Source organism: Daphnia pulicaria, chromosome 3 (assembly GCF_021234035.1).
Source record: "Daphnia pulicaria isolate SC F1-1A chromosome 3, SC_F0-13Bv2, whole genome shotgun sequence".
NCBI lineage: Eukaryota > Metazoa > Arthropoda > Branchiopoda > Diplostraca > Daphniidae > Daphnia > Daphnia pulicaria.
In genome coordinates, this window is record NC_060915.1 from 12,833,297 (window position 1) to 12,858,656 (window position 25,360).

The 25,360-nt window shown below is 45.9% G+C and overlaps 1 protein-coding gene across 1 annotated transcript; it reads right to left on the minus strand.

Annotated features, from left to right (window-relative positions):
• Position 1: 1 nt before the first annotated feature.
• On the minus strand, positions 2 to 25,264 carry LOC124328482 (protein sax-3-like). The gene is made up of 8 exons (XM_046787256.1): positions 24,841 to 25,264; positions 15,042 to 15,407; positions 5,916 to 6,084; positions 5,653 to 5,783; positions 2,421 to 4,202; positions 2,236 to 2,351; positions 1,058 to 2,164; positions 2 to 986 (listed from the first exon to the last, which is right to left on the minus strand). The coding sequence occupies exons 1-8, from the start codon at positions 24,929 to 24,931 to the stop codon at positions 189 to 191; spliced, it is 4,560 nt and encodes a 1,519-aa protein (XP_046643212.1). The 5' UTR covers positions 24,932 to 25,264; the 3' UTR covers positions 2 to 188.
• Between the last annotated feature and the right edge of the window lie 96 nt (positions 25,265 to 25,360).

The following is a 25,360-nucleotide window of genomic DNA, read 5'->3' on the forward strand; positions in this document are numbered from 1 at the left end:
ATTCATGGAATGACCCGCGTTTATTGTAGCTGTACACGTATCATACAAACAAGCTTCCACATGACTAGACAATAACTTGTTAAAATTGAACGAGATTATTTACAGGGAACATTTTTCATTGTCATTATTAATTATTGATTTTTCACAAGAAAAGTGCGTATAATTTCACAAATTAGCTCTGAATGATATTATTCTCTCGCCTGCTGGTGAACAGCCAGATCGTAGTTGTGAGCCTCTGCATAGAGCGAAGACTCGTTATCAATGTTCTCGTTCTGCAAAACCATTTGGCATCCAGCATCGTCAGATCCGCTGTCATCCTCATCATCGCCATCCCCTCCAAAGTTGTTGCATTCTGACTGGGCTCCTCGTTCGGGGAAATGATGACAAGGTTCGTATGAAAAATGTTTGCCAGTCGAGAAATTCTTCATGGCATTCCTTGGCGATTCGATGGGTTGGACTGTCCGGTCGACGAAACAGGAGCCGTTGGGTAGCAAATGACTTGTGAGACTGCGAGGTGGTTCGTAGTTACTACACTTGCTGTTGGGATGCTTATTAGGTGGTCCCTGATAGTTCTGATGCGAGTTAAACGGCCGGACGTAGCTGTTGAGCCGTGGATAGGCAATATTGCACAGATCCTGGTTGACTGGGGGCATCACTCCAGTTGGTCTCACATTTTCTATGGGATTGTGATAGGCGTAAGCGTACTCGTTGCTTCCAGAGTCGCTGACCTCTTCGTTGTCTTCCGGCGAATTTGGTTCCTCCTCGGCGACAACTTGGTAGTGATCGGGAGAGTATCTGGAACCGTTGGAACCGGTGGCACTGCTGTTGCTGGCCAATGGGGAGACTGATGACCTCCTGGTTTGATTCACTCCAGTAACCGTCGGAGTCAATCCGTTTCGCTTGGATAGGGCTGGCGAATTGTGAACTGGCAGTGAAGGTCCGTTATTGTGAGATGCGTTCTTGAAAACGAAATGACTGGCTAACGTCTGTCAAGTCCCAAAATAAGAAAATTGATTAAATGAAATAGTTGTACGCGTGAGAATATGATATTCTATACCTCGTGATTCGGTCGATCAAACACGCTCTGTGAAGGGCTGGAAGGTGGGGGGTGACGCGGTGGAGGAGGTAATAATTCACCCAGGTTGGGCAGCAGTTTCACACCGTTACTATTGTTACTCTGTCGGCTTTTGGAGCTCTTCCCTGATGGATAGGCCCGGCGGCAGCGCTCGCCCAATTCGTCCGTCGTGTAACCGCTCGAATCGGAGGCGGAGAAGGCCGAACATGAAGCCATGTAAGGGTCGTGGTGGTTGCCGCCAACCTGCTGTTGTTGCATGTTGTTGTTGCGATGAGCAACCAGCGTCGTGGTGGCATAGGCCGCCGGGTGGGGCTGCGGAACGTTCGCGTTCCGGCGTGGTAGAAACGAGCTGAGACTTAATTGACCCGGATGCTGATGGTGTTGCATATGTTGCGGCTGCTGCTGCAGGTGGTCGTGACTCATCATGCTGTGACCTAGGAGCTCGGCGTATTCCGGCGGCGGAACCAGCGAGCGATTGGCCAGAGCGGCCGTTCCGTCTCCGTGAGGCAAAAGCGTGGCTTGAGCATCGATTTCTTTGGTGTTGCCAATGGATGTCGACCAACCGCGGGACCAAAAGGCGTCGCGACCTCGGATGGTACCCGTCACTCCTACGCCCATTCCGTGACAACTGGCGTCGACAATCGGGTCGGATTTGCTCAAAGCCGACAAGGCTTTTTTCTTGGCCAAACTTCGGTGAACGAAAATGGCAGTGATGCCCAGGACGAGAATGGCCAAGAGTATTCCACCCAGGAGAAGAATGAACCACGTTTCCTGGACCACTTGCGTGACTCCTTGCGGGGCTGAATCTGATCCGCCGTTTCCGGAATTCTCGTCGTCCAGTGACGATTTGGTCAGTGAAGGTGATGAATCTGAACGGACGTTTGTCGCCAAGATGACGGGCTCCATTCGATAAACGACCGGTAAACTCGTCGGTCCCAGGCCCATCAATGTCCACGCGGCCGCTTGGATCGAATAGGCTGTATTCATGACCAGTCCTCCGATCACAACGGACGTGGGTAGAGCAGGGATGGTTAAATTGGCCAGTAAAGTCCTAGGATTATTGGGAGTGCCATCCAGAGCCACGCTTATCTGTTGATAATAAATGAAATGATTGATGAATTCGTGCCAGAATTTTATCGACAGATGGTGTCTATAAATACCTGATAGGAAGTAATGTTGCCATTTCTCAAGGCGATGGGTGGCGGCAGCCATTGAACGAGAACTGAAGTGGCGTTCAATTGGCGAACGGCCAAATTCAATGGTGGACCAGCCGGTACTAAAAGTTAAAATTTAAAATTCAGATTACATTGAAGAAATATATTTCGTCATTTTTAATAGTCCTTACCGGTTTCCATTGTGCGTTCCATTTTGCTGTTGGACGGCTGTCCGAGAACATTCCGGAAGGACGGAACCAAGAAGAAGATGTAACGCGTGTAAGGAGACAGTGAGCCCAACGTGTGGAAAAACGATCCTTGGTGATTAATTGACGCGATCCTGTTCATGGGAATGACGACTTCTTCGTTTGGCGTTTCGTCCTCTTCGTCGGAATTCGGATTGGCCTCTGTCCGGCGGTACCAAATGTGAATGGCATCCAGGGCTGGATCGCTGTCTCCATCCAGCAATTGCCAGGAGAGACGGACGCTGGTCGAGTTGTGAGAACGGGCCTGATCCAAGCGGAGTCGTGGGACGGAAAGCCTTTGCCTGACATCCTCCAACTCAGCGGCCGATTGCCACTGGACTTGTCCGCTGTGTCTCATGGCGGGCAGAGTCGTGAACCAGGGCGACACTGGACTGGGCAGAGAAAGTCCGTGATTGTTTTCAGCTCGAACCAGGAAAGTGTAGGACGTGGCCGGCTGGAGGTCGTTCAGAGTGAACTGATCGGCTTTCAAGCCACGGGTGATGATACGCCAGGCTCGTCTGACCTGGACAAAAGGGCCGGTCCAGGTCCAACTGCCCAGCCGAGGTTGACCTTGATCGTCTTCAGCTGAACTGAACACTTCAAGGGTGTAACCGAGAAGAGGTGAGGCTCCCATCCTGGATCCACTCTGCCATCCGACCGTCAAACTTGTCGATGATTTATGGAGAAGTCGAGGCTGAGAGGGCGACCCTGGCAAAGCCATCGGGTCGCTGGGGCTGCGATGGAACACCACGTTGGGGTTGGTCGGGCTGGCAACTGCCAGGGACGCCGTCCAGGCTGCGAATTGATCCTCCTCGCCGACTTCGCACGTGTAGGTTCCGGCGTCGCTGAGTTGCAAGTCTTCAATCATCAACATGCCAGACTCGGAGAGGCTGATGCGTGGACGAGAAGATGCCTGGAAACTGCCAACATTTTCAGGGACCAAACTAGCGTTGACTGGTCGGCCGTCTTTGGTCCATTTGACCGGTTGGCCCTCTGCCTGACAGGGAAGCGACGCCGGTGATTTGACTGGCAGCGTCTGATTAGCCGGGCCGACTTCGATCACGACCGGCGGTGGCGTCGAGATGGACGTCACTTCCAGTCGTGTGCGGGCCATTAAACTTCCAGCTTCGTTGACGGCGGCGCACCACAATGCGGAGGCATCCTCTCGGCGCACGTCACGGATCACCAGAGTCCCGTTGTTGAGGACACTCCACCTGCTGGATTGGGAATCTCCGTCGACGGCAGCGTTGGCGAAAAACGGTTCCGTCCGGCCTTCGCGATTCCAAAAGATGAGCGGCTTGGGTGATCCGTCGGCTGGGCAGTCCAGGCTGATTGTTTGCCCAGCGTGAGCCCTGGCTTCCTTTGGCAGCGGAGAATTACTGTTGGGTTGGTTACTACCGCTGCTGGTGGTGGCACCGAAATCCCAGGTGGGTGGCACCAAGACCGTCAGCTGTGCCCAGGCGGAACTGGAGCCCAGGGAGTTTTCAACGTTGCACAGGTAGCGGCCACTGTCCGAGGCGCTGATTCTCTCGATTCGCAGAATGGAAAGTAGCCCAGACTTGTTGTGGTCGACCGGCCTGGTCCGTCCGTTGGGTGGCATGGGTGATCCGTCAACGCGCCGCCAAGTGACCACGGGAGCCGGATCGCCTGTCACTCCGCACTCGAAATTGACGTCACTTCCCACTAGAGCTGTCACGTCTTGTGGCGGGCGAATGACTCCCGGTCGAACTGTGAAAATAAATAAAAATTTGAAAAGAAAAAAATTAATTTCTATTTAAATTAAAATATGACGAGTTAAAAATTATCGAATTTCAACTTTGTCGGCATGGCAACAGCTGAAGGGAGAAATATAATGAGCGAACGCATAAAAATCAAATGAAAAACAACACGTTTTTATTTGGTTTTTATTTTGTGCGTTTCATGACTTTTTCCTGGGTTAGACCAACACACACACAGACAGACAGAGAGAGATAACAAGGTGCCTCTTCATCAGTTGACCATTCAACCCGTATTCATGTATTCATATTATATGAAGATATTGTTATAGCCAAAACAAGCGGGACGAACAAGTCCAGACCTTCGACAGTCGAGACTACTGGGTCTCGAGATTGTCTTTTATATTTCTCCGATTGCATCATTGTGTGTGTTGAGTAGCATCCTGGCCGCACCTCTACAAGTTTTCCATTAAAATTCATGCATGTGTTTTTTCGACGACTTTCCCTCCACCAACAGCGTCTCATTTCCATGATGAAATGGGGAATATTCATGAATCCAGCGCGGTCGGGACATCAGTCTGAGCACACACACACACGCGTTTCTTTTTATTTATGTTATTTGAATCAAGAACGTTGGCATATGAAAGAGGAGAAACTGCTGGACTAACCAAACGAGCTCTTATTCCCTCCCACCAAACCACACACAAAAAAAACGTGAGATGACGTTATTGATTCAAATATTCACGCAATTTATTATGTAATCTTGGAAGATCGTGAGGCTGGCGTGCGTGTCAATAATGATTTGATCGACAGTTATGTGAATATTTGTCTTAATCAGACGAAAATCTATTCACAAACCAAAACAAAAAGTAAAAAGGGTTTGGGCTATTTAATGAAGTGAATTTGATTACATCTAATTGATAATATCTTCCTTTATTCAAAATGTCTCGTAGCGCAACTGGCCGTGTGTGTTAATGTAAACTCGACTGTTTGTTTTTGGTCTCTATTAGTTTCGTTTAGCGCGAGAGGGTTGGCTTGTTTTCCGATTGGAAAAAGCCTCCGAGGAGGATATGGGGGGTGTTGTCGTGTGTTTGTCTTTGAACTTCAAAGTTTTTATCTTTGGAACCCAAACACGGCGGCGTCGGTTCTCAGAAAAAGAGATAAAGGCCAACTGCCAAGCGCAGAATCTTCTTTTTAAAATAATGTCGGCCCCAGTTCACCCGACCAACAAAGAGGTTTCCTCCGACACACATTTGACGGTGAAACGAGATCACCCCGTCTGTCTGTCTGTGTGTGTTGTTGTCTTTCTTCGGAAGAATGGAAGGCGCAGTTGGCTTGGTTATCTTTCATCATAAGTGAGAGAGCCGGCGGCCAAGACAAACATCCCAAACAGGAAGGGTAGAACCGTAGTGCAAGGGCAGAAGCTGTGCACTTTATGCTGATGCTCGGAGAATCTCTCTTACCGTTGACTGTCAACAAGACGGGCGAGGTCTCGCGGATGCCGACCGTGTTCTGGGCCACACAAACGTATCGTCCCTGGTCGCTGGCCGCCAATTTGGTGATGACCAAGTTGCCGCTCGCCTCCACTCGGATCCTGTTTGGTTATTCAAGATGGTGTGCGCAGTGTAGAACCAGACCACCCCCATGAATAAAGCAAACAAACAAACAAACAAACATTGATTATTATTCTGCATATATTCAAATGGGTGCTGCTGTTTGTATTTACCGCTCGGAATCGACGCCGAGGTCGAGATCCAGCTCCAGCGATTGGCCATTTTTCTTCCAGCGAATCTGCGGCTCTGGATGTCCGCGAGGTGGCTCACATTCCAGGATGACTGAATCACCGACGATCCCCTGCACCGGTTGCGGCGTCGTCCTGAACTCGGTTTGTAAATCTGGTCGTCCATCAGCGACATTCGTATCATAAAAATAAAATAGAAAACAGATAAATAATTAGCTCAGAGTTGTAACCGTGTGGTGTGTTATATTATCTGGTTTCAGTACGTCTCAAAGATGTCACTCTGCAGTGCTCATGTTAAAAACAGCTACACCAGGACATTTTATAAGAGTGAGAGTCTGTTAACTAGCGAAAGCAACGCGTCTAATGGCCATTTTGTCGTCGCCTAGATTCCGATTCCTTATACGACTGTTGGACTTTAGTGCTGAGTAACTCGACCCCGCTGCTATTTATTATTCCGGGCATTTGATGTTTTGATTTATCGCTCGGATGAGAAAAACAGCAGCCACAGAAATTACATAGCTGTTTCCCAGCATGGCTGAAGAAGAGCCTGCGCATTAAAGATTCTGTTTAGCCAGTGAGCGTTATTTTTCTTTTACATTTTTGCGGCACACAATAGCCAAAAGAGAGATGAGAGAAGAGAGTTAAGGGGATAAAAATAAATTATTGGAACGAGTAGCTAATGCCACTTGACAAGATGAGATATACTGCCGAGGGTTTGGCCAAGGGTTTGGCTGTAGTACACCATGTGTGTGTGTGTTTGCAGGTCCATAGAAAATATATACACACAGGCGGATAAATATAAACTGTGTACATGTGTCTACACTTTAGAGGGCAATAGCTGTATAGTGAGTGCTACTGTGCTTGTTTTCGGGAGAGAAGAGCGTAGAAAATGTCAACAGAAATCACTCGGGGAGAGGCGGGAATTTTCAAAAGACGAAACCAACAGGAGGCGGAACGCTCTTCAATGTTCATCACGTCAAACGTTGGACGAGATGAGCGTGTGTGTCACCAAGCGTGCAGCAGCAACTTACGCAGAAATATTTTCTTCAGAGTCCCCGCCCATTTCTCGCTTCATCAGTTTGAACCATCAACTCGCATATACTGAGCCCCTGCTGTCATTGACACACTATGCAGGAAATGGTAAGATAACATTTTCTTTTTACGGGTCCAGCCCCATCACGTTAGCAGCAGCCCATTATTATAACATAGCCTTTGTTAGATTGCATTCAAGTCTGTCGTCTCAAAAAAATAATTTGGGCGCAATGGTTTTTAGACGTTCGTTAACATATCGATTGTTGTTCCTAGTTGGAAGATAAGTCAATTTTAAAAAAGGAAAAAGACAACTTTCCCTCGACTGTTTGACTTTTTTTTTCCTGTAAAAGAAAATTATCTTTTTCCTTCTCGTCAACAAATAAAAAGGGGAACCCTACACAGTTGAATTAAGAAGAAAAAAGGACAGACGGTATAATATTGACTCTCGACGGTGCATAGAATAATACCAAAACCGCACGTGCCGGAAGTCGGACGAGGGAATAAATAACAAAGCAGTCATTTGAGTTTTTTTTCCAAATAGTATTATAAAAGGGACTCTATATGCTTGTATATTTTTTTCAATTGCGACAATTGTCTATTTTCTATTATTATACAGTCCCCTGTCGAATGGCAAAAGGTCACTCTCAACAGTCGAAATGATTTTGACGTAACTGCTAAGGGTTTATTTTTGGGGGCTGCATGGCGGACACATCTGGATATTGTACTGAGCTGGGGGGGTCGAGAAAAGAAATAGATAGTATATGGGCGGAAAAGGGAAGGTAGTACTTGCGCGTACATGTATAACTACTACTACGTGTGTAAAGGTCAAAGTTGGCTCAAGCATCCGGTCATTTGTCACGAAGCGCAGCCAGAAAACCTCGTCCGCAATTGAGATGAAGCACAACTACTCGGCGCAGCCAACACAACTTTTGGTATTCATCAGAAAGACTTTGACGGCGCCCAAATACTTGTGGCCGCCATATTTAAACTAATAATATAATACGTTATATAACCCGCTATAACGTTCAAAAGTCGAGTCTCAAATGGTGATTTAGTGTGTTAATAGTCATTCCGGAATCTATAAAAGATGTTGATACATTCAACACAGCAGCGTTTAGTTTTTCATTTCTTCGGGGTGGGCCTTATAGGAGCGCGTTGACACTTGAATTGGGTCTTTAAGAGTGTCGGTAAGTCTTTTAATGCGCGTTCGTTCGTGTCAAAAAGAAGCGGGAGGCATTCACCATAACCATTCTAGACGTGCTGGATATAATGTTGACCAAGGAAACGGCCACTTGAAAGGACACGCGAGCTGTTAAAATGTCATCCCTGTCTGTCTGTCTACTCGAAATCTCTGGCTCGCCACACCACCACCACCACCAAGCAAATGGAAGAATAATAAATTGAACTGGAAAAATAAGCTCAATGCGTCATCTCTTTTTCGGTGGTGGCCGGAATGCGCTGGAGCGAAAAGCCATCGAGACCCACCGCGCGGCGGCGTCATCCGCATGTGTGGCAATTGCAGATAATATGACCTTCCTTTTCAATTGAGCACACACGCTCGGCTGATGATATTCAATGTGATTCAACTGCGGTCATTTGACTTTGTGAGACGCTCGTTTAAAACGGAAATGGAGCGTAATTGAATTAACCTTTACGTGCCATTTAACCACTTTGTTCCGATTAAAAGCCAGCGTCTAATCAACAGAACAGGAAATTCAACCAAATACACCAAGTCTAATGTCTCTTAGAATTCTATTGGTTCTTCTCGTCCGGCGTCAGCGGCCGGAATATCGTGCGCACAAAAGAATGTCGAGAGAATCGAGCAGCAGCCGAGTCTATAGCAATAAAGAAATTTTAATTCTCCTTGGAAAAAGGAAAAAGAATGTAAAAATGAAAAAGGGGGAAAATGATCATTTCGTTACGGACCCCCTACTGCTAATCACAAAAGAAAGCGACCGACCGTGCCATCAGCCACAGGGCTGTTGATTGGCTACCGCCTTAAAATATTCCCAGCGACTTCCACATACCCTCTCACTCTCTAGACACAGCTGGGGTATTTTCTTCATCTCGTTTTTAACTTTTTTAGTTTTTGTTGTTTCTCTTTTGATTACAGTGATGGAACACCACCCTCCTTTTTTCCGCCATCACTTGCCAGCCCAGCAGCAGCAGCAGCTGTGATCCATCCCACATCGCGCGCGGGAGAATTTGAATAATCATCAATGGCACGCCGGAATCAATCAAGTTGGTTTGATTTGTTTTTCAGCTTTTTCATTTCTTCTTCTTCTTTCGCCTTTCGCCGCCTTTCATTTTATTTTAAAATATAAAATACAAAAAATATTCTCCCCTCTGGTTTCTCTCCTTTTCTGCTACTGCGCTTCCACACAACTGTGTGGAAGTGCCGGACCGAGAGAAGAAAACGCAACCGGATAGATTGTGTAATAGTCAAAAAGAGATGAATGCTGTGAATATCTTGACTTGTGGTGGTGCTGAGGGTGAAAGAATCTGGCATGCAGCAGCAGACAAAAGAGACAAAGGAGCGTGACTGGATTCCTCCAGATTGCCGGCCGAATGAGTTAGACTGCTGTACGCAGGCCGGGAGCTGACACAATGGCGGAATGTGTGGAGAAGAGCTGCCGCAATGAAGGGGGGAGTTGCAGCAGCAGCAGCAGCTCGGCTGGGTGTGAAATCAATGAGCCGTGGTTATCTCTCTCTGCTTTTCTCTCTTGCGCTGGGTCGTGGCCCTTTTGCGTGCACTTACATAAGAAAGCGCGTCTGCCCTTATCACGCATCAGCTAGAGAACCGAGAGGCCCATTGTGGTGCATTGTCGACTTGTGTTTTCACTAAAGTGAGAAAAATCCGCCGAGTGAAACAAACCAAAATGACGTGTGCTGCGTGTAGCCAACACGCCAAATTCCGTTTTGACACACAATTCCAGTGACGTCAAAGACACACTCTTTCGAGTGCTGTGTGTGTACAGTAGAGACGATCACTCAGTATATAGACATCATCAGACACACAGTCTCACGATATTTATTTTATGAAAGAAAAAAAAATAAAATAAAAAGTCGTTGGGGTCATTACGGTTTTTTCTGTTGGAAGCGCGATGATGGTGTCGAGACGATAAACTTTGCCTTTTTCAACAGTTGAGACATTTTGGAAATTTCTTTTTTCTTTTTCTCCCCACCAAATGAGCTCGTCGCTTTAACCGCCTTCCCTCCCGAATCATTAAAAACGAGTTGACGACTCTGCTGCTGAGCTGAGCTGAGCTGTGGTGCTTTAACGGCCCTTTCATAATTATACAAGTAGCTGCTGGTGCTGTGCTGGCTACTGCTGGCGTCATTGACCGTTTGTGCGAGTCCACCTTTTATTTTATTTCCCTTTTTATTTGTTCTTCAACCGGAACAATGAAAAAAATCCAGCTTTTGGCTTTTGGATCGCGTCATCACGTTTTGAACCCCCCACCCATGTGTGCCGTTTCCCCATTTTTTTGTTTTCTTATTTCGGCTGTGCTGGGCACAGATTATTGGAGCTGACCTCCCGTCGAGCGAGCGGCCCAACTAGCCGTGATGAGCCTTGTGTGATAGTCTTTGTCGCTCCAGACCATGGTTACAGTGTTCTTTGTGAATGTTACAGTTGGCCTGGCTCATGTAACGACCCCCTTGGATGGCAGCTTGCCTGATTACATGGACGTGGAAGAAGAAATGAGACAGAGAAAGAGAAAGAGAGGATGTGTGTAGGCATCCATTAGATGTGGCGTAGGTTCCGTCAAGTTGAACAGACCAACCGTAAGGAGGTCAGTCCATTATCTCTGTCCGTCTCTACTACTACTCTACTATATAGCTGAGCGATCAATTGGATCGATATGAGGCTGGCAATGGTTTTTTACGCTCGATAGTATTGACGGGACATGAACATGGGACAGATGATTTGCTTCTTGACATGGCCAACAAGATGATTAGAATCGAACGCAGCAGCAGCAGTAAAATAAAATAAAAGATGGCGCCAAATACAAAAAGAAGAAATGATCAGATCGACCTCAATCGAATGGATTCCAGCTGAATCGAGTCGAGGAATTCAAGGCTGATGTTCTGACGAAGAAGAAGAAAAATAATAATAAAAAGAATTAAGGGTTGGGTGACCCGCCGAGGAAATGCGATGAAGGCAACCTGATATGAGCCGGCCATTTTTCCCAGCAGCCCAGCCCAGCCCAGCAGCCGAGCCCTGCTGGTGCACATTGAGAGATGGACGACGGGATGTTTGTTATTTTGAAGAAAACACGCTCTCGTATATAAGAAGATGAAAAGGAAATGGAGAAGAAGAACTTTTTCTGCTGCTGCTGACGGATATCTGTGAGCGCATTTGTTTGCTGAGCTCGCGGCTGCATGGAGATTGATCCGTTTCAGTCGGCAAAATATTGGGAGAGAGGATAAAAAGAAGAAAAAACTAATAACAAAAATCTAGGAGGAGAAAGGTCTTCTCTTATCCAACTGCCCCGCGATGACTCTCGAATTGAGTCAGATAGTCTGAATAGATACTCGACAGACTTTTGGAGATATTGCGCTATGTGCAGCAGCAGCCATATACATAATACATGTGCATAGATGCTGGTAGTAGGGAGAATGCTAGCTAGTGGGGGCAAAAAAGAAGATAGATGAGGACGATCGATAAACTCCAGGTTGACCCTCGTCGGTATTTCATTACTTTCTTCTGCGAATCATTGGCCAATGGGAGAAAAGAAAAAGGAAATCAAATCAAATATCAGTGAATAAGCAACTGAACTATAGTCGACTATATGGCCAGCAGAAAAAAAAAAGATGCCAATCGATATGTCGACCTCGACATCTAGGAATGTACAAAAGTCGAACTGTTTCCCCCCATTTTGATGGCTGAAATGGAATGGCTGCTGGGGCTATATGTCGTCGAGGGCCTTACCTATTGATCCGATTCAGCTTCACTCAATTGCCACCACCACCACCACCAAGCGGCCCCTGAAAACTGCGTGTACACGATGACGAATATACCCTCAGTCGTAAAATACAAAAAGGTGGGGTCCCCAAAAAAGGCTGTGCCAAAGAGCACAGTGTGTAGATATTCAAAGATTGCGCCCAATACTCCAGCTCGGTTAGGTACCTCAAATGCGCGTGCTACAGATTCAAACTGCGATGGGCTGTTCTTTGTCCCTTTGTTTTCCCCATTCTAGATCGTTGCGTCAGCGATTTTTCGATCGACGCAACATCCCTACCCACCACGCACGTCTATAAGCGCAGAAAGTCTTGAAGGAATTTTCCGGGGGTGTTTTTCTTCTCTTTTCTTATCTGACGCGATGGAGGCAATCGAGGGTGTCGCTTTGAAAACATTTTTCTTTTTCAAAAAATAAAAAAATGTCGTCCTAGTGGATTTTGTCCAGGGTACCTCCCCCTCTTGCCTGGGATTTTCTTTTTCTTTCAACTGAGAAAAATAACACCGAGGATATAATAATACTGACATGTAGAGAGAGAATGGAATATAAAGGGGGAGCTATATGTCGACTGAGACGTCACACAACCCTCGATTTTATGATTTGACGAGTGCTAGCTGAACACTAGCGACCATGCGCAGGGGGGAAAGTGAAATAAAAGTGTCACACAGTTACAAAAGGTATATATATACTTGTGTGTTGGCGTCTCTAAGCCGTTGCTAAGATGCTGGAAATTCGATACACGACGAACACAACAATTCGTATTGATTTTTATTTGATTTTTTCGGTTTCCTCTCCAGCGCCAGAGATGCGGAAATGTGTGTGTGTCTATGGAGAGAGCATTGGGTCTATTTCAAAAAAATTGTACACGGTACGCGCACAACATCCGACTATATACCGAGGGTGGATCAATCGACTAGAGTGAAATTCAATCCCTCCTTTTTCCCACTCTCTCTCCCCCAAGACTCTCCTTCCGTTTTCTCTATTCTGACGCAAGAGGAAAAATCTCAGCAGAAATTTTTCAAATGGGAAAAAGAAGAAAAAAACACTTTGGGGAAAAAGAAAGTGTGGCGATGGGATTTTTACTACTGGGCGACACACACAAAAGAGAGGGGGGGAGTGTCAAACAATAGCTAAGAAGAAAGACCCCCGCTTCATTCAAAGACACACACGGAGGGACGGACGGAGGCGTCGTAGATTTGAAATATTCATGAAGCGTGTTTCCGCCTCGTCTCTATATTATGCAGCGCAGGATTATATACGTAGAAGTGGAGAATAAGGTGCTGCTGGAGGGGGGGACGATATTGAATTAGGTTGAGAACGACATGAACCCTTGTATAGTAGCGACGGGCAGTTAGCACGGCCTTCAAGTTGTCCAGCAACTCAAAAAATAAGGAAGAAACGAGAGAAAAAAAATGAATTACCCCCCACCCACAGATGGTAGTCGACGAATAATGTGATGTATAACTCAAATGACAATATAAAAACGGACGCCGCCCAACAGCAACCGAATGTATGCGGTGCTATCTAGCCGGCAATTGAATATGACTATATGGTGTCGTTAAATAGGTCCTTAATGAGGATGATTTCGCTATACGAGTTGGTGAACATCTTTTTTTCTTTTACCATCTAGTAAGAGTCCCTTGATGGAGCAGCTGCTCTTCATCTCCCCCTCCTACACACACAGCTACTACCCCCATATAGTGGGAGCACTAAAATTTAAAAAATAGAGGCCAAAGACCTTTCATTCACCGTCTACAGCTCCTGCTGGCTCCCGATATAAACCGACAAGTTGGTTGTTATAGACTATATAATTAATACGAGAGATGCGCAATCTAAACACGAATTGGTGTATCGGGTGCTGCATTAGTGAGCTAGCGAGACTCGACTTCTTCTCCTTTTTCGTGATTGGGCCTTTGATGATGGTCTATATCACTTCACCAGCTCTTTTTTAAAAAATCAAGTCTCGGGCTAGATGAGTTATTTCCGGTCGTTCAAATTCATTGAGTGGCACAAAATTGAAACCAAAAGACACGGGGGAAAAGAAAGAATGGGTCCTGTTTCTATATAATGACAGGAGTAGTACCAGATATAATGCGACAATGTAGGCCAAAGGTTTGACACGGTTTGGTTTCCTATTCATTTAGCGGCTTGTTCACTTGCAATCATTTCTTAAATGGCACGTGTGGGATTCTTTTCTTTCTTCTTGTTCCTCAGTCAAAATATAAAAAAAAGGACAACAACAACAACCCGTTAGATCAGCTCTCATATCCAGCGGTTAACGGCGAAAAAAAAATCATCGTCAACTAGCCAACACTAACCAGCCGCCACTGCTGCTGCTGCCAACCGCGCACAGTTTGAATGGCGGTTCGATATTATTATAGACATGGCGATCGTCTTTTCTTTTCTTTTTTCGGCCGAGGAGAGAGAAAAGGGACCCCCCGTTGGAGGAGATTCATGACGGTCGTGACTGTGTGCGAGTCTAGAGAGGCGTGTGTGGGAATCGGTCCGTTTGACGGTTTTTTTCTCGGTTGTTATGACTTTACACGCGAGGCGGATTATAGACGCGCGGGCCAACAACGGGAAATCATCAAACGACGCCCGGCTATATAGTATAGCTACTTTCATTTTAGTAGGTGCAGAGAGTTAGTCTGATGCTGCTGCAAGTGATTTTTATTCTCGGTAGAAAAAACAAGACGTTAAAAAACTAAAAAAAAAAGACAAAAGTCGATAAGGAAAACAAAAGAAGCGCGGCTACGACAATAAACGGACGTGGTGTTGTTGTTGTTGGAGGCGCCGACCAATTGCGTCTCTTTTTTCTCTTCTAAAATGGATCGTTTAAAAGAGAAAAAAGAACTGAGCAGAAGAGCGGAAGGAATGTTTGGGTTTGGGAGCGGAAGTGACTCGAGCAACACGAGTCCGAAATAGACGGCGCGGAACAACTGGCAAAGAGATGCAGAGGCCGCCGGCGGCAATAATAGACAACACACACACACAAAACCGACCCAGAGTCTAGACGATCATTTCAAGTTTAAATATCCTCCTTTTAGTGTCAACTGAGATCATTTCTTATTTCATCTCTTAATTTATAGAATTAAATTTTAAATTTGGTGCGACTTACGGGCGATGGTGAGGGTGGCGTTGCGTGAGCGGGCGACTCCCTGCGAGTTGCGGGCCAGGCACCAGTAGACGCCGGAATCGTTTTCCTTGCGGCTGTGGACGACGCGGAGGAAGAAGAGGGCACCGCCCGGCAGGAGAATTCGCGAGGCTCCCGTCAATGACGACGACATGGACGAACTGCTGGAACTGCTGGTGGCGCTGACGGCCCCGCTGCTGGAACTGCTGGAACTGATGATGAACTCGCCGTCGCGGTACCACTCAATCACGGGGGTCGGGTAGCCGTCGGCCGAGCATTGCAACGTCACCGGATCGTGACGGGGAACCGTCACGTCCGACGGATGCTCAGTGATCCGCGGAGGTTTACCCACTAAAAAAATAAATCAATTAAAAACAATTATTAAGTGCCATTTTGGAATTTTCAAAAAAATATTTTTTGGCGGGTATTTTTGAATAGTCAATATGGCGGCTGGATATAATGGACAGATAATGAACCACAGATGCGGCTAGCCAAAAAAAAGTAAATAGAAAAATCGACTCTCTGCTATTGTCATTTCTTTTCACCTTCCCCCTGTCGGTTTGTTCCATCCAACAATAGGATGTATCCCCCCTACTTCAAATCTGCCATCAACGGGTGATTTGCATTGCCAATCGACTTCGGTGGTGTTTGCTTCGAGATTTATTTGGGCTCGAGTCTGTCAGACGCATCGGTTTCTCTCTATTGACAAAGAAACTGCTGCCATATACAAGTTGGTCTGTTATTGACCTTCCCCTCCATATTTATCTGATAAGAGATAAGATATAATAAAAAGAGTCTAAACTGATTTCACCCCTTTGCCGACGAAAGATGTAGAAAAATAGGCTTTTTTTTTATTAGATCGTAAATTGTCGCCGTTGGATCGGACCGTGTCCGATGTGTGTGACACTCCCTCGGCCATATTCGACACCACGTGCACAGTGCACACACATGGTGTGTATCTCTACGAATTTATTGGGCAGATGATGCAGTTGATATCATCTCCCCGGCCGAATAGAAAAGAAAAGTGAATGAAACATCAGTTGAATCAGCCGAGCAAACAAGCGCTTTTAGACTATTGGGGGTTATTATTATGTACCCAAGGAGAAATGGTCTGAACTTGCAACTGTGCGTTTTCACCCTCTTTTTTTTTAAAGAAAAACATTCGATATTCCCCTAGCTGGAAAAAGAATTGCCTGCTGTGCTGATCGCCATGGGACGTGGACGTAATGGAACGGGGGAGAGAGAGAAAAAAGCCACACGACTCCCAGCGGTGCCTCATACTCCTGGCAGAGAGACCTAATAGAATGGGAAAAAAAGGCTAAAGAGTGAGAGGCTTTTATACTCTGGGGTTTGAGAGCCAAGCTAGACTCTCTAGAGAGACACACGGACTGTCAGCAACAAAATGGTGCATGATTATTTCTAAATAATCATTGACACACCCTCGACTTTTCCGACTGATATGATCAATGGACAATATAAGGTCAGGGTGTGTTTTTATCTTTTAGTTTTTTGACTGTATGGCTAGATATCAAATTGGCCGGGTCGTTGATCCAAGAGATTGCCAATGTGCGACACTGTGCACAGTCCACCACCTTTATATAGGAGCTGTAAACTGAGATGGCCAGGTGTCGGTAGAGATCGACCAAGTTCAATATCTTCCACCACCAGGCCAGGCCAGCCAGCCCGACCCCAATCTATTCATCTCGGTGGGGGCATCAGCCGGCTATACACAATCATCTATACTATATACTCGACATTTCTCTTTTGATATTCTTCCTTTTGTTGTACTGTACGTATATTCTCTCAGTTGAGTTTTTCGCCTTGGAGGTTATAGATAGATAAGAGAGAGAGACTGGGAGGGGGGGGGGGGGTTTCTACAAAAGTATAAAGGAACGCCGTGGGATGGATAAACCTCAATAGGAGAAAAACCCTCGGAAAAACCTGGTGCTGTGCTGGCCCGGTGCCAGTAGTGTCTACCTTTTTGAAAAAAAGCTTTCGTCTGCTGCTGCTGCTGGTGTATAGTATAACTCTCTACCCATGGAGAACAAAAACATATCAACTGACAAAGAGTTGGCGGCCTCCCCCCCACTCCGCCAATCTATACAAGGAAGGATGGATTAGATTGTACGTCTATTCTAATAACAAAAGTGGGGATGGCAGCCCAGGATGGAGCAGCTGCAAATGCTGGATGAGTAGAGAGACAGAGCAAATATAATGCACGGCTGGATGCATCCATCTTTACTGTATAGGGGGGGGGGGATATAGTAAGAAAAAAGGGACCCATCAATATATAGACTCTGGTCGATATAGATTTTTCGATATCTTTCAATTGAGCCAAACTTGCCAACAACTTTTGGACGATTGGGGCGAATCCATCAGATCGGTGGCAAACGATGCGGATCCTCTGGAAACGGCGCGTGCTGGACCGGTGGTGGCCGACGCTGCCAGATGGAGACGTCGGTCCATTTCAACGTGTGTGTAGTATAGGGGTGGACGGAAAGTCATCCGTGAAAGGGGGGAAAGACACACACGGCAAGTAATGCGAAACGTCTCTCTTTTTTGACTTTTTGAATGAATGCCCAGCGGCGTGGGTGGGGCCGCCGTTACAGGGGGGGTCCGATAAGGGGAAAATAGACGGGCTTTGACATTTCCGCTTTTGCATTTGTCAATGGGTCCAGCAGCACGATTGAATCTTTATAATATGCGCGGGTGTGCGTGTCTGTGTGTGCCGATATGGAAATGCCATATTATTATCATGTTCCAAACGCCGGGGGCTATGTATGCGCGCATTCGATTGTCTCTGTGCTCTCGGCCCGTCTAAAAATAGAAATGAGGGAAAGGGAAAGAGCACAGCACACACACAAAGTATATAGCCGCGGCGTCGGTTGACGTCGTCTCATTGGCGAAGCCATGCGCCATCCGCCATGTGATTTCCCTACTAGCCTACTCCTGGGCGACGCTCCCCATTCGAATCTCTACACGCTGGGGTGGCCGGTGGCGGCTCATTGTTATTGTTGTTCGTCGGCATTGATTTCAAGTCGGCAGCGTTCGGTGCGTTCACACACAACTGGCGGTCTGACATGGAAGGGGGGGATGAGGCGTTGGTGACACGCACGCCCCCAGATTGCTGACGGACGGATGTCGGAAAAATGTTTACAAAATGGGGGGCCCCTGTGACTCTCGATCGCCTGTTGTCACATCGATGATCATCATCCAACATATCAATTCAACAGTTGAAATGACTGACTGACTGACTGACCCCTATAATATTATTAAGGCAACGGATATTTCCTTTTTTGTTGTTACGTGATTGATGCCCCGGTTTGTTCCTTTTGATTTTTTTGGGTGGGGAGGAATTTTGTTGGGGGTTGATTTTGGGGCTGTCGTCGACTCTTTTCTCTCGTCACTGCCATCAGCATCAGCTCATTGCCCAATTTTTTGTGCTTTTGTGTTGTTATTCCTCCTCCTCCTCGGGTGTACAGAGTTCTTACCCAACAGTTGGTACTCGCTGTATTTCCCTTCCAGCTCTTTTCCCCTCCCCTCTGCCACTCAGAGAGAGTTACACGCACATGTGTCTAGTCGTCGTGAGACCATCAGACACACACGGCTAGTTGGGTGGTGCGCTAACAGATGAGCAACCCTGTTTTTCCACCCACCAACTGCTGGACGACCGTGTACTCGTTCCTCCCATCTTCTTTTTTCTAACTCGTCCGTCAAACGACGTGAACAACAAACAGACAAGTCCCGAAATACAAAAAATAAAAAACTCGTCGTTCAGTTTTTTTTTTTTTTCTCCCGCGACTGCAGACACAAAAAAACGAACATGGCGGAGTGAAATAGGCAAATGATGGGCGTTGCCTATCGGGAAAAAAAATCTCCGTCATTCCCAAACACGTTTTTATTTGGTTGTTTTTTTCTTGTATTTTTTGGCGTAATAGCGCGGCGGGTCCTTTTTCAGTTCAAAAAAATAGACAAAATTGGCGGCGTGAGCGCTGACAGCCGCGGCAGGGCCGAAAAAGATGTGTGTCGGCCTGTCGGGGCGTATTTTATGATTCCAAAGGACGAAAAAACAAAAAGATAATAGTGAAGAAACCGGGCAGGGGCAGCTTATTATAGCAGAAACTGTCAAATGTTCGACGGACGCCATCGAAAAATCAAGGAATAAAAAACTAAAAAAAGTTGTGTGTCGTTTTGCTGCTGGGCTGTGTGGCTAAAGGGAAAGAAACTTCTTCTTAAAGAGAATGTCTTTGTAAAAGAGCTGTGCACTCTGAGCAGTAGTGGGAGAGGGCGGCGCCGGCAGCAACATTCTTGGGCATCGGCAAAAGCAACGACTCGGGACATGTTTATCTTTGGTGGGGGGGAAGTTGCAGCTCTTGGCGGAGTAGCGGGTCGATGCTGGCGTCGTCACGGCGACAGCACTGTGGCCCGTTTCGGATGGAGCTTATAGACGCGGACATGATGGCCAGTCACTCATAAACAGAGGAACTCGGAAGTATATATGGTCAATGGTCTAGAACAAACGGACGGCATTCACAACAACATTTTCCCCCTTTTTTTTATTCTTTTTAAGTTAAACACAAAAATCTGAGCCAAGTTGAAACTCTCGGCTGACATTTCCGCTCATCTCTTCGAGCTCCGCTGTAGGCCGTCATCTATTGGGCTTCGGCTCGGCACGTTGGTTTGTTGATACATAAATATACACACATCATGGGAGGGATGGAGACGGACACCCAACTCAACCGATCCCCTTTTTCTTCTTCTTCTTTTTTGTGCTGTGCTGCGCTATGGAGATATTTATACTGGTTTTTAACACACAATGACTACGGGCTAGAACCAAGCGCCATTGGGAGCCGGCGAAACAACAACGAACGAGAGAAGAGGATGAAAATAAAAAAAGAAAAAGTGTGGAATGCCGGAGGAAATGAAGGTCTCTCTCTCTCACTCGTCTTTTTTTAAAAAAAGATTTTCTGAACTTTCCTTCGTATTTTTCTCCCCTTCTTCTTCGTCTACTTCTTGAGTTAACGTTATGCTGCTGCGCACCCCATTTCCCATCCATCTCCATCAAATGGATCCTGCGCTTCTCCCTCTCTCCTTCTCCTTTCGTACGTGTTGAAATATGCAAGGCATAGTCTACTACGCCGGATGAACCTCCAGTTGTTTCCGCAGAGACGCAATAACCTCCCAAAGGGCAAACTACACACACTCATTTGTTTACCTATTGATTTTCCTACAACGAGAAATTTTCTCTTAAAGTACTTTGGCGTTACTCTCGTGCGTTGTATAAAATAGGAACATGTACACACGACTAGGGCCATCATCGTGGCCATCCATCATCCATTATACGGAAGAAGGAAGGAATAATAATAATAATAAGAAAAAAAAGGCGTCCGCTATATCACACACAAATACAACAAGCGGCCGGGTGATAATGATCGTCGAGGCGTTGTCGTCTCTTTTCCATATCGATTGAAGAGAAAAAGAAAATGAGAAAAAAGTCTGGCCCCCCTATACGAAAGAAAAGGTTGGGAGATATCGTGGCGAGTATAATGAATCGAATCAACCTGGGCTGCACACACACAAGTGGCAGCAGGGTGTTGGCCCACGAGTTTTCTTTCTTTTTCCAAAGGAGAGAGATGTGTTTGCCTGATGAATGCTAATCATAGGGTTTTTCCCTTCAGGTATGTAAATATGGACGAGAGCCAACCGAGAGCTGCCCACCCACAGGTCCCCCCACCAATAGTTATTCCAAAAAGATATAAAAGAAAAAGGCTTTAGATGCTGCTGCTACCACCACTCGGGGTGTGTAAGCCTTGATGGTGGTGCATTCGATCATTGGGACTCCCCCCTTTTATATTTATATTTCCCAGCTCTGATAATTATCAGATTGCCTATAGGAGAAATAAGAAAAAAATGTTGTGTGTGTTGGTGGAGGGATCTGAGAGAAGAAGGGACTGACGTTCACAAATGAAGCCGAGAACGCGACACTATTTCCGTGTTGTTATTTCGCCCCGGCCCAACAGCTGATGGATAGACCCAACCCTCTCGAAAAAGACTAAAAGGTGAGCCATCACAGACACGCTCCGTCCCTTTCTTTTATTACTCTGATGATGATTGTTATGAGTCGAAAAAAGAATATAAAAAGATTTTATTCTTTTTACTATTTTTAAATCAAAATTTAGATCCAGCACGCACCGTGCTACCGGCTTGAAGTTGTCAAATCACCCAAGGATCACCCGTTACTTCTCTTATCGACCAGAGACGAAAGGGGCGCTCCCCTTATTCCCTTTTATGGGAATCATTTCGAAATATAAAATTTTAAAAAATATTAAAAAGAAATGCGCCAGTATTGAACATTTAAACCAACGCCATGGAAAAGGACTTTGCCATTTTTTAAAAAAAGAATGCGACTCGTCATTACCCGCCATTTTTCCTTTTTATATTTTATCGCAGACGAACAGAGCGAGGCGTATGCGGATGGGGAGATAAGAAAAGTCGGAAGAAAAAAACAAAAAAATAAAACGGACGGAAAGTGAACTCATCCGGTCGTCGTCGCATCCAAAACATCCATCACCATTTTCTATTTTCCCCCTGATGGCTGTGTACAGTTTCTCTACGTTGTTTTTTAAAGAAGAAATGTATTTTTATTTTATTTTTAATAGTCTCGATATCCCTGCACGTTGTTGTTGTTTTTTCTCGTCTGTTGATGTATTGGGTTGCCCGATCGAAGGCGAAGGCAAAGAAAAACGGCTGGGCACACCCAAATATGGCCGTCAGTCGATAGGGGGAGAGAAAAAATAAAGAAAAATTTCAACTCAACACTTTCTCGACTATTTTCTGAATTCTTGTGTGTCTCTCCCAGTGCCTGAGCCCATCTAGAAAATGGAGGCGACAAGTGATAAGCGACACTTTTTTGTCACGTTCCTTTTATATTTCGGGAGAGAGAAACAATGATGAGACTCTCGTCTCTTTTTGAGTGAAGCTGAGAAGAAAAAAGGAGGACCAGATAAGAGTCGAATCGCTTTTTTCCACCTTGCCCATGCAGGTCGTGTGTGTTGCTGTTGCAGAGGCGTTGCCCCGCGTGTGCCGATTTAGGTCGGCCTTTTTTGGGACGTACTATAGACTAGTAGAAGAACGCGGGAGATATAAACGTCTACACGCGCGCCTCCGGAACAGAACAAAAAGGTAAATGGTAGTCCGGGTTGTATAAGACTCGTTCGGTCGTGGTGTACACGCCTCCCAGTCGCTCGACTTGCGTCTAATGAGCTTCTTCTTTCTCCTGTTGTTGTTGTGGAAATAATCTGCCGACGCTGAAACGGGCGGGCCAGCTACAAAAAAGAAAAGCCTCACATGTTCATAGACCCTTGTCTTTATTCAACTGTAACACTTTTATTGAAAAACAAGCGCTCAACAATCTTTTTTCTTTCTCTTTGTAATGTTACCAACCCGGCGGCATGTGATGACTTGGCTGGACGAGCCCATCTCTCCCTCATTCCAGGCCTTGTGGGTTGTTGTTTTTTAGTGTGTGAGGTTGAGCAGATGGCTCACCCTCTTTACCCACTTTCCGCGAGGTTTCCGCAAGAGTTGCGACCGTCTTGTTTTTCTCGCTGCTCCCCAGCAATATCGATCACCGAAAATTTCTATTTTTTCTACCACCAAAAAGGGACGGAAATCGGGGACGGACACCAACCAGAAGGCCCGGCTGGCACATTGGGTGTCATACGAGACGTACAACAACAATCTCTCTCCTTTTTACGATTGCGCCAGTTTCTATACGAGTGCTGCTGAGACTGGGGCTGGCTGAGCTATGTACAATACAAGAGAGTCCGGGTGTAGTAGGCGGACCCACTGACTCTTAGTCATTTGAATCATAAATCACACAAGGTGTACAACACACCAAGAAAAGAAGATGGGCTCAAAAAGAAGAAATTCAAGGGGTTCTTCTTCTTCTTCTTCACTTTTTTTCCCTATGCCCAAAGAATTTTACGACGGCAATTGAACAGCTGGTCTCTCTTTAGCCGCCTCTCTGGGCTTGTATACATACACACAAATATATACAAGGGAAAGCACTCTCCTCTTCTTTTTATTTTAGAAGAAAAAGGACCAGCCGAGGAGGGGAGGGTGTCGTGTCGCTTCTCGGACTAAAAAAAAAAATAAAAATTTACCAAGAAATAAAACACCACCAGCGTCCATATAAAAACGGCTGCATGGCCGGATCGACTGTCGCGCTATATACACTTGTGTGATGTGTAATTTCCAACAAATTGCTGTCGTGGTTGGGCATCCGCCTTTTTTTTTCCTTTCCAATTGTGATGCCCAGTTGAAGTTTTGTTTCTCGGAAAAAGTCATCAAAAGAGTTGGTGACTCGTTGTTTGATTTTATATTTGGAATGAAAAAAAGAAAACAGGTCTATGTAGATTGTCGTCATTTCAAAAGTCTATAGCTCGACGCCGACAAGTTGTGACGGATGGCCGCGTCCGAGAACGGGAAAAGTCGTGATCCGAGTTGAGAATCATCCCAATACCAAAATTTCATAACGGAATTGAGAGTGAAAAAATATAAAATGATACAAGAGTGATAAGACACACCATCGCGTCTTTCACTTGTCTCTTTCACTTTACGACAGGTGATGTGTCTGCCCAGCACACCACTGCCCGGATAGATTTGGCTCTAACCCAAAGGTCAATCGAGTTGAAAATAAAAATATAAAAGAACGGGAAAATAGTTATACTATAAGAGGGGAGAGAAAATTTCCCAAAAGACATGAGAAGACGCCCTTTCTCTGGAGAGATAGTATATGTAAAAGAGTCTTGAGAAAAGCGAGTTAAGTGGGCAGGGGCCCCATCATCCGAGTAGGAATCCCATTTGTTCCAAGTCACTCACAATCTTTTTTTTTGGGGGTTTGGGGTTGTTGGGATATGCCTATGCCTATTGGAAATGATGGGTGGCTATATGAAATACACACAGAGTCGGCCGACCCCCTACAACTCACACGTCAAAACGACGACGTCGATTCCGATTATCTCTCGGCGGGTTGTTCCTCTTCATTGAATACATAACACGTCGCAATCCCATGCCCATCACGTGACCTATTCCCGTCTTAGAGATGACCATCTATCCAACCTCGTCGTTAAATTACTGGGCCATCTGTTCAGACGAACTGCGCCAACCGAAAACGTGAAAATGGCCAACGTCCGAAAAACAAAACAGATGTCGAAAAATCAAAGAGGCGTGTTGAAGTTTTTCTTTAAAGCTACTAGTGACAGTCGGGCTTTTATTTTTGGTAATGCGTTTCCCGTATTATTGTTCCTCCTCCCCCCTCTCCACTTGTTTCACGCGATGTCGGCGCAATGGTGGGACTGGGAAGGGCGGCGGCGCTATGCCGAATAGATCTGACGTCGACAGAAAACGGCCCTTTCTTCTTCTTCTCCATTTTCTTTTGGGTCGCCAGAGTTCCATCCACTTCAACAACAATCTGTTCACAAGTACCCGATATAGACGATAGAGACTTTTTTTGGCCGCTGCTCCATGGCAAGACACTACTACCACCCCGCGGCAATGCTGCGCGTTTCAACGAGCCCGTACACACACGGAAACATGCCTTAAACGATCGATAACGGTTTCGGGATCATTTATCACGAAAAGAAACATGCACACATACCCAAAAAAAAAGAGAAATCTACAAATAAGCGCATAATGCGCGTGTATAAATACACGTTAAGAAACAGAAAAAAAGAGATTTGTGTATGTTTCTTTTTTAAAATAAGAAGAAGAAGAATATTCGTACCATTAGCGGCGGCGTATTCCCAGTGAAGAAGGGCGGCCGTCAGGGCCAGCCGAATGAGCCAGCCCGACGCCGTTTTCCTAGTCAGCCGCATCGGTGTTATTTTCTTCCGTGTATTTCCTTTTTTTCTTTTTATTAAAAGAAAGAAAAGAGAATCGCACTACACCACTTTCAGAGATGGGAGAACAACCCAAGTTTCAACCGGAATTGATATAAATCAATTATAAAACACCTTCAAATGGTTGTCCATGTTCTTGTCACGAAATAAAACGAAACCCCAAGGAAGAGAAAGAAAGACAAAAACGGTTTCCGAATTGGAATTTTGGTTGCGAAATGAACGAACGAAAAACAGCCAACGAAACGAGACTGAGCGGAGAAGAATAACCAAATCAAAATTGAGAGCGAGTTGCATACGAGTTGCTCCTTCTGGCAGCACTACAAGACTGAGGAGTCGGTTCTTTGGCTGTTTGGTGGTGGGTCTCTCTTGGGTAGTCGGTAGGGTGTTGCCATGGCGACAAGAGAA

Coding starts and splice junctions, on each gene's coding strand:
- LOC124328482 (XM_046787256.1), bottom strand. CDS start 24,931: ATGCGGCTGACTAGGAAAACGGCGTCGGGCTGGCTCATTCGGCTGGCC. Junction 5,784..5,915: donor CTCGGCGTCGATTCCGAGCG/GTAAATACAAAC, acceptor ATAACCAAACAG/GATCCGAGTGGAGGCGAGCG. Junction 4,203..5,652: donor CGTCTTGTTGACAGTCAACG/GTAAGAGAGATT, acceptor TTATTTTCACAG/TTCGACCGGGAGTCATTCGC.